This window comes from Corvus cornix, chromosome 7 (assembly GCF_000738735.6).
Source record: "Corvus cornix cornix isolate S_Up_H32 chromosome 7, ASM73873v5, whole genome shotgun sequence".
NCBI classification, from domain to species: domain Eukaryota; kingdom Metazoa; phylum Chordata; class Aves; order Passeriformes; family Corvidae; genus Corvus; species Corvus cornix.
This window is the reverse complement of record NC_046337.1, coordinates 27,855,263-27,864,631: the sequence shown is the minus strand read 5'-3', so window position 1 is coordinate 27,864,631 and position 9,369 is coordinate 27,855,263. Positions and strand designations below refer to the sequence as shown.

The 9,369-nt window shown below is 42.1% G+C and overlaps 1 protein-coding gene across 1 annotated transcript; it reads left to right on the top strand.

Annotated features, from left to right (window-relative positions):
* Positions 1–484: 484 nt before the first annotated feature.
* C7H2orf69 (chromosome 7 C2orf69 homolog) lies at positions 485–8,907 on the top strand. The gene is made up of 2 exons (XM_039554883.1): positions 485–841; positions 2,596–8,907. Exons 1-2 carry the CDS (start codon positions 539–541, stop codon positions 3,433–3,435), a joined length of 1,143 nt encoding a protein of 380 aa, XP_039410817.1. The 5' UTR covers positions 485–538; the 3' UTR covers positions 3,436–8,907.
* Positions 8,908–9,369: the final 462 nt, after the last annotated feature.

Below are 9,369 nucleotides of genomic sequence, written 5' to 3'. Positions count from 1 at the left end.
AGTACACCTAAAAGCTTTTCTTCCAATGTAGCAGAACCAATGTAACCAAAGGCAGTATGTCTAAGCTACCTTTTTATTTACTTTTTTAAAGCACAACCAGCAGCCCTAGGAGACAAACGAAGACACGTACCTCCCGGTTTGGAAATTAACTGCTCCACGTGGAGCGCTAAGTCCCCCCTACTGCTGTGGCTGCTACAGCCACACAGTCTGCGGTTTTGCTGCCCTGCGGAGGGGCCTTTCTGCGGCCGCTCCCCAATTCCAAGGCGCCTCCCGGCCCGGCTTTCCCGGGATTTACGGGCTCAGGCGCCGCCCCGCGAGAGGCGCGAGCGCACCCGCTCCCTCACGGCCCCGCGCGCTTCCCGCCGCCGCCTTTTGAAGGACTTCGTGACGTCATCGCGGGGCGGGCGCACGTGCGACACCCCCTGCCGGGTCCCTTTCGAGGGGCCCGATGGGCGGGGCGGGGCGGCGCGCGGGGGACGGCGCGCGGGCGTTGCGCAGGCGCGGCGCGCGGGCGGGCGGTGCGCGGAGCGGCGCTCCCATGAGCCGGCGCTGCTGTTCGGCCGCCGCCGCGCTGCTGCGGGGGCTCGCGGGCCCCGGAGCGCTGTGCCTGGGCAGCGCCATGAGCCTCTGCGGGGCGCCGGCCGCCTGCGCCGCGGGGCCTGCGGGCGGCGGCGGGGGATTCTCCGCGGTGCGGCTGAGCCCGCCGTGGCTGCGGCTGCCCGAGGTGCCGGGCGCGGAGCCGCACCGCACGAACGAGCTGCTGCTGCTGCCGCCGCCGGCCCCGCGTGGCCCGGCCCCGTCGCCGCAGCACCACGTCGTGTACTTCCCGGGGGACGTGCAGGTACGGCGCGCGGGTGCGGGCGGCGAGCGATGGCGGCCGGGACCGCCGGGCGGCGGAGCGGCCGCAGTGCGGGAGCGGGGAAGCGGCGCTGGAGGGACGCGCCCCCCAGAAGGGCCGTGCGGGTGGGCATTGCCCGGCCCCCGCCGCGGCCATCGGAGAATCCCGCTGCCCCGCATGGTCGGGCACAGGGAGCGGGAACGGGCCCTCCGGAAACCTGAGCTGGAGCAGCAGTGGAGGGGAGTCGAGTCATCTTCACAGAGTCACACAGTGGGAGATCATCGAGTCCAGCCTGTGACCGACACCAACATGTCAACTAGACCCTAGCACTAAGTACCGTGTCCAGTATTTCCTTCAACACCTTCGGGGTCGGTGACTCCACTGCCTCCTGGGCAACCCATTGCAATATCTAATCACCCTTTCTGTGAACATACGCTCTCTAATGTCCAACCTAAACCTCCCCTGGCACAACCTAAAACTATGTCCTTTTGTCGCCCTGGAGAAGAGACGACCCCCATCTGGCTACGGCTCCTTTCAGGGCGTTGTAGACAGCAATAAGGGCTGCCGATGAGCCTCCTCTACTCCAGGCTGAACCCCCCGAGCTCCCTCAGCTGCTCCTCACAGGACTTGTGCTCCAGCCCCTTCACCAGCTCCATTGCCCTTCTCTGGACTCACTCCAGCCCTATAGCACTGCCTGAGGGTGACATTTGTGACAGGGATGGCACTGTCTGAAAGCGCGGCAGGGAATGTCAATGGAGACAAGACAATGAAATCCTTAGGTGCCCAGTTATCCTCCCCAGGCAGAGTACCATGTCCCCGTGCAGGTGTACGGACATCCCAGACACCATCCTGTGGGAATTTGACAGGAACTGACACTTTCTCAGCCTGTCCTGGGAAAGCACTTGTGGTCTCTTGAGTTGGTGAGAAACTGCAGAGAGACTCTGAAGTGCTGTCCCTGAGCATGTGGTTGACCTCTCTTAACAGAACATGCTCTGGTAGCCAGCTAATCTCAGTTGTTATTACTATGTCTCAAAAGCAGGGGTAGTGCCTTCTTTTTCAAGGGAAAAGGCTTTCCCCTTCTGTAAGGTAAAGATGCAGAATTTTGGGTGTTTTTATTTTAAGGATTGGGATGGCCTATGAAGACCTGTCTGATTGCCATTCCTGCATATGGCTTCATTATTCCTTAGTAAAATAAATGATCTAGTATTCTTTGCCATTATGATTTCAGACATGAGGTTCATTCATGATTTGGGGGTTAATTTCTTTCCATCTATGCCCTCTATGAATGTGAATAAGGCAATAAAATTTCCTACAGCTGAATGAGAGGGGTTTTTTTTTGGTATAATATCCAGAAAACTTGCTACAAAGATTTAAGTCTGTTTTTGATTTGTAGTAAGTTAATCAGTATTTCTGTAGATGGTAAAAAGTACAGTAAAATTAATGTATTCTGTGTCATACTAAGTTGAATAAGATTTTAATTTTCTTCTGGTGTGAAGTCAACAAAAGCTATGAATATTTTCATGTGCTGATTTTATTGTATTTATCTTGGGGTTATTAAAAATATGTGGTAAAAAATATTAAAGTAAGCAAATCGAAATATACCAGTTTCTTTAATGTGTTTCTTGTTCTGCTAACCTAACAAGTGAGAGCCTCTAATGCATGTTTTTCTTTTGCAGTCCTTTCTTATGAATATGGGTACATTGAAGCTGAATCTTTTCATGATGTAATGCATTTTTTCTATTCTTTTAATTTTTCAGAACTATCATGACGTCATGTCTTGCCACCCAGAAAACTTTCAGTGGGAGCACTGGAGTTTTGAAAATGTTGCTACCATACTTGCTCGCCGGTTCCCCAATAGCTTTATTTGGGTCATAAAGTGTTCCCGAATGCACCTGCACAAATTCAGTTGTTATGACAATTTTGTGACAAGTAACATGTTTGGAGCACCAGAGCACAGCACTGACTTTGGAGCTTTCAGGCATCTCCATGCTTTGCTAGTTAATGCATTCAGACTCTCTCAGAATATTCTGCTGTCCCAGAAAAGTGTGCGTGGTGTCAGCAAGGATGCAAAAATAGCTGCTTGTAAGTCACAGCCACAGTCTGTTCCTACAACAAATGGCTGCTCATCCAAAGAAAGGGAGAGAGATTGTGAATGCTCTAATAATTCTGCTATGAACTTCATGATACCCTCTGCTGTAGGTGCAGCATCGTTTACTTTGATTGGCTTCAGTAAAGGTTGTGTGGTTTTGAACCAACTGCTTTATGAGCTGAAGGAAGCTAAAAAAGACAAGAATACGGATGCCTTCTTAAAAAACATAAAAGCAATTTATTGGCTGGATGGTGGTCACTCGGGAGGAAGCAATACTTGGGTTACTTACCCTGAAATGCTGAAAGAACTTGCAGAGACAGGAATTGAAGTTCATGCTCATGTGACACCGTACCAAGTATTTGACACAATGAGGTCATGGATTGGGAAAGAGCATGAGAAATTTGTACAGATACTTGAAGAATTTGGTGTGGAAGTAAATGATCAGCTGCATTTTGCTGATGAAATTCCCTCCTTAGACAACCATTTCAGAGTTCATGAAGTGTTTTGAGACTGTATGTATGTGAACAGGGTATTCTTTGTAGCAGCACTTTTAACACTGTAAATGTTGTCATCTAGATTTTCAGCTTTGAGCAGATGCTTTCTAAACAGAATACTAAATCAGTTCTGTGTTGCTAATAGATACTATATATAAATTTCTGTAGCTTGAAAAAGGCATATTGGGACCCCATAACTATAACAGATGTTGTTGTTTGATTCCTGGAAAAGAGTGTTATGAAGAACAATCCTATACATGTCTTTTTGTTAAATGTGAACGTTTATTCTTAAACTGTTGGCAGAATTTTTAGTCCTGGATGTCTAATATCATACACTGCATTTAATGGGACTTTAAAATACTTGAGAATTTCAGATGTGTGGACACTTCAGTTGTGTGGCTTCCAGGGCTAAAAGTACTGGTCTTTGTCAGTAACAGATGTAAGGTTAGTTTTTTGGCATAAGGAAATTAATTGTAAGAAGAATCTTAGTTATATATTTTGCTGAGACCTGTTTTATTAGGTACTTAAATCTTCCAGTTTTGTAACATTTCTCCTATTTGAAACGAAATCACAAAATACTCACCTTTGGAATAATAGTGCCAATGCATTTCTCTCCCTTATGTGTGCCTTGCCATTTCTGTCACTCTAAAGCTTCATTAATTAATTGTGTAGTATCTGCTAGTGACCAGCCATTTCACCTGGGGGCTTGAAAATTTTGATCTAGCTGTGTAAAGTAACCAAGAATGTTGCTTAGGGTGTAGCTTATCCCTGTTTTAACATACCTGGCTATTGCTTTGCTAACTTCTGTAAGGACCAGCAGTAATACCTTTATTACCACGTCAAGAGGTGATGTCCCTGCCTTGGGGTGGTAAGGTTTTTCTTGGCGATTGCTGCATTGATATTGCTTTAAATCGACCCATAAGCACATAATGTTGCACGTTACAGTACAAGCTGCATTAAAAAAATTTAGACTCTGTTGACTATAGCTCTTTCAAAATGCCTCAGTTTTAAAATCTATTATCTCCTTTAAATGTATTGCAGTAGTTGCTTTTAGAGCCATCCAAAAATCTTATTTTTGGAGCCTAATCTTTCCTACAGAAGAAATTAACTTCTAATTAAATAGAAAGCCAGCCAGATCAGATACTGAAGATGTAATCCAGTTCAGACCCCAAACCTGAGTGTTCTTAAGAAAGAAATACTGAAAGATGGACAGTGATGGTATTAATGGAACTTTTCTACTGTGGTAAGTAGCTTTCCGTTTATCTACAAAGCTTAGAAGCATTCTTAAAGACAACTGCAGCTGTTAAAAATGAACCAGTAGCAAATGGTTTTCGATTTCCTGGAAGTATAGGAATACAAAAGCAAGTTAGCAAAACACTGTGAAGATTACACAAACAACTGTGGCTAAGTTCTGAAAAAAGGCATTTTATTCAACCTTGGTTCTGTGTTTGATAGCTTACTGAGATCTCTGCCCTGCTCCTTGTTTCCTGTGACTCCTACACTGTGGAAGGGAAGTCCTGGGTCATCCTTCCGTTGGCATCATTAAAACTTAAAAGGTTCCCTGTAGACAACTTCTGGCAGATTGTGTACATCAGTGCTCACTGAACAATGAGAAAAGTGTGTTGAACTACGAAAGTTTTCTTAACACTCAAAATATTAAGGGGGGTAGAAAGGATTATGCATGCAGTGTGCACTTTACAATTTGAAGGAGAACTCTATCACTAATAATTAGATTAATGTACCTAGTTTATCAAAAGAAATAGTCTATTTTGATGGAAAAAAGTGCAACATGCAAACAAACTAACACTTGATTAAAAGAACCTGAAATTTAGTTCCATCTACTTTTTTATTTTAGGCTGTTTCTCTGAGATTTTGTTCAACCCTATTTGTTGCTTACCATCTTAACAGGCTTATAACAATTTTGTGTTTCAAGGAACATTTTTTCCCCTTTTTGGTCCTTTTGATAACGCAGCATATGTGAGGACTTTTTTCTGTAAAGGAAATATGGGTCATCTAAAGAAGTGGTTTTAATAGAAAGCCTGTAAATGGCTTGAAATATATTTAACTATCCACTTAAAAAATAAATTTTTTAAAAGTAAACCAACAAAAACCCCAGAACATTCTACTGATTTTGCTCCCTCAGTTTCAGACTGACCAGGCTAAGCTGGGTGTGCTAACACTTGCCCAATCCAATAACACTGCAGATCAGAGACCAATTTCTAAACAATTCTCTGCCTCCCAAAACAACAGGACTACGTTGTTGCAAGCTTTTGGAAATAGCTATTAAAATATTGACATTGTCTTCAAAAGTTTCTGGATGGCTGTCCTATGAAAATAATACTAACCTGTTTGATGGAGGCTGCCTACAATAACTGTTAAATAGGCTCAAGTGTTGCTGCATTACTTTGAAGAATAGGCACTTTGTTGTAAAACTAATCTTGTTATGAGACCTCGTGTTGTGGAGGGAAAACTGACTGGTTGTTTTTCATTCTTTAAACAGCTGTAGTACTCTGTTGGAATGTGCCTCTGTCATTCACTACAATGCATGCTAAAAATAAATTTTGCAAACAATGTAGAAAATAAACTATTTCTAATGGGTGAAACCACTTTGATGTGAATGTAAAACCATTACACAAGGAACGTGCAGTTTTGTGGATTAAGCTTTATCAGGTATTTGTGGAGACCTAGTTTAAAAAATCAGATTTATTTGAAACTTTTCTTCAAGGAGGCTTTGTGTTTGTGTAGTCAGCATCCATAATTCTAAAACAGCTTACTGGCATTTCAAACACAGGAAAGCTGGCATGAAGTAGCCAAGGGTGGGACATTTCTGTTAGGATGAAATGGGTCATAGTTTGTATATGCCTGTTTTTCGATGTTAACTGTAAAGGCAGTTTTTAATAAGCTTAGATGTAAATGCCTAAAGTTAGGTGGCTCTCCTGCTTATAGTGGTATAGTTCAAGACACTTCTGTTTTTTAATGGAGTGAGTAACATGACACAGTCCTTAGTACAACCTAGTAATGACTGGTGTCCTTTATATTACGCTTGTTTCTTGAACAATAGACGAGACATTCTTCAGATTTTGAGACATGCTAACATGTTTTAAACTGTGACTGCTAAATTCCTTTGAAGCAAGGCTTGATTTTGTGAAATTGTCTAGATGACTTAAATGATTTTATTTTGTGTGAATCTAAAATGCTAGGAAGTTTGGTAAACTTTTTCCTATCTGGGACTGATTTACTCACTTCTCTGCAAATGCTGATGCATTAATCAATATTGGCCCCTAATTCTGGAAAATTATTAAGGGTCCAATCCTTAACATGTGGCTGAAAGGAGCAATTTTCTCTCTCCTCCCATTGATAAAATCCTGCTGCCTCCCTGCACAAGCACTTTTATGGTAGGCTGTTCTATCTTTCTAAACAAACATCACTGCTGATAGAGATAACTAACAGCAGTGTTACGTATTTAAATAGTCATAGAAATTATTTTAAATAAGACTGCTAAGTCAGTTCAGGAGTTAGGCTGTTACAACTGTGCATATGCACAGATAAAAATGATTGTGCATGCACTCAGATTTTTCCTGGAGGTTCTTTTTTAGCTGTAAGTTACTTCATCTGCACATAAACAGTATTTGTTGTCTTGTACAGACTGAAAGTTGGAGCACTGAGGTTAATTGTATACCCATTCATTTACCTTGAATGCTTATTTTAAATCACATGGGGTCTTGTCAGTTAATACAAGAATTTAAAGTAACAATGAAAATTTTGGGATGTGTGTGCTCTGTTGTGAGTGACACATCACAGCCTAGCAGAATCACAAACACAAATATGTGTCTGGTGCCCTTGTGCAAAAGCAAAGGCAGGTGTCTCAAGACTGCAGTCCATAACAGACAGCCTCTTTAAATCACCTTCAAAGTTATTTCACAAGCTTTTTAAATCTTACATTGAAATCTCATTTAATGTTCATAAGGTTGGTAGATCAAATAAAAAAACTTTACTTCTAATGATCATAATTTGATGAAAATTTAGACACATTTGAATATTGCAGATGGAGAACCTACGACCAAAGCTGGCTGTTGGTATTGATCTCTTAACTCTGTTCAGATGCAGGTTGACTGTTTTTGACTTGAATAAAGTAACATGAAGTCATTAAGCCAGTAATGCAAGATCATGTAACACCTATGCATCAGACAGGCACTGCTTGTTCCAGTGCCAGACATACTGTTCCTGATTAACTTCATTCTGTTGGTATTAACAGCATAATTCACTCTTCCTGCTGACAAAAAACCACTTACACCGGATTAGCTGTTCCACATCACCATGGAAACCATGGAAAACTGATACAGGCAGTCATTTTGCATATAGTGTAGTGTGGGTTATAAGGTAGCGATGGCTTTGTTGTTTCCTGTCGTTAGGGCTTGATTACGTGTTTCCAAGTGGCCCAAGAATTGTCAAATTCTACTTAAGCAAGTGGCCAGAAAAGCAACTGATGCAATAAAAAAGGAAAAATAAGTTATTATCTGTTTTTAATTCATGTGTATAAACACCTTATGTACTTCAAAAGGAACAGAGTGCCATTACTTCAAGGTTCAGAATAAATTTTCTTTCTTTCAGTAGGCTCTCAAGAGAGCACTTTCAGTCATGATTGCTAGTTTCTTTTGTTAAACTTGGCACTTCAGAGCTGAGTTGTTTCTAAAGAAAGCACTGCTGAAGAACACAAAAAACAGTCAAGAGACAGACCAGTGCTGAAGGGCAGAACAAGGCTCTTCTCCCACACTGGAGTTTACACACTGAGCAATACCCCTAAGCCTGGACATCAGACAAACCTGTTGCATCCCTTGCAGGCTTCATGCTTAGCTCTTCTTTCCCATTCCCCATCATGAGAAATACATTAGGGTTTTGTGGTGGAAGTTTAAAGCAATTCATGTCCTGCTTGACAGCTGAAGTATAAATGTTTTCACAGCAAAAACTGTCCATTGCTATGATCTGTGTTATTGCAAGCAACAGCTTCTGAGCGTTTTTGTATGAACATGGCACTGCACGTGGAGCTGCATTTTGACACAGTTGAGCAGTTCTTTTAATGGCTTCAATCTGCAACCAGGAACAGACCTGAACAGTAGGAAACAAAGTCATCCGCTCTTGTTGCTCTCAGGAGTCACCACTTAGAGAGATTGTTGCTCCCAGAAACTGCCACATACAGAACACAGAATCTATCCCCACTGCAGAGTCTGACCCAAAGTAAAATAGGAAATCTTAATGTGCAACTTTACTGCACACTTGGGTAACTGTCTAAGAAAATGTAAAACTTCATCTGTCCTTCAAATAACACCAGAATCTTTGGTTATTGAGTGATACCAACTTAGAGAATCCCTTGTGAAAGATACAGAATGTGTATCTTCAACACCTGTATAATTTGCATGAAGATAACAAGTTTGGGAAGATACCTTTTGGTCAGAGGAAAAAAGAGTCGAGTGTAAAAAAAAAAAAAAGTAGAGGAATTTATTTCTCTGAGGTTGTGAAATAATGCATATTGGGATCATATCAAATGTAATATTACCTCTTCTATGGTAAAATAATTCTCATCTTAGTCAAGTCAGTCTTGTTTGGGAGACCACGAGTGTGAATGAGACAAATAGTTTCATCCTGCATATTTAAAAAGAATTACAAATATATTTCTGATCCTTTGTGATCAAGTCAAACCCTTTCACATTAGGCATTTAACTTGACACTTAAGAACCTGGACCCTGTGTAGCTACCAGAGAAGAACGTGTTCTTAAGTACATCACATTGTCAGCACAAACATGACAGGCAGATTTTTAATGATATGTTTAATTGTTTGACAAGAAAAATCTTTTTACATGAATTTTTTCACTTGAATGTTTCCACAGCAAGCACATTAAAAAGAAATGAAATCTGAAATCAGTTGTCATGCTGTATATTTCATATGGCCA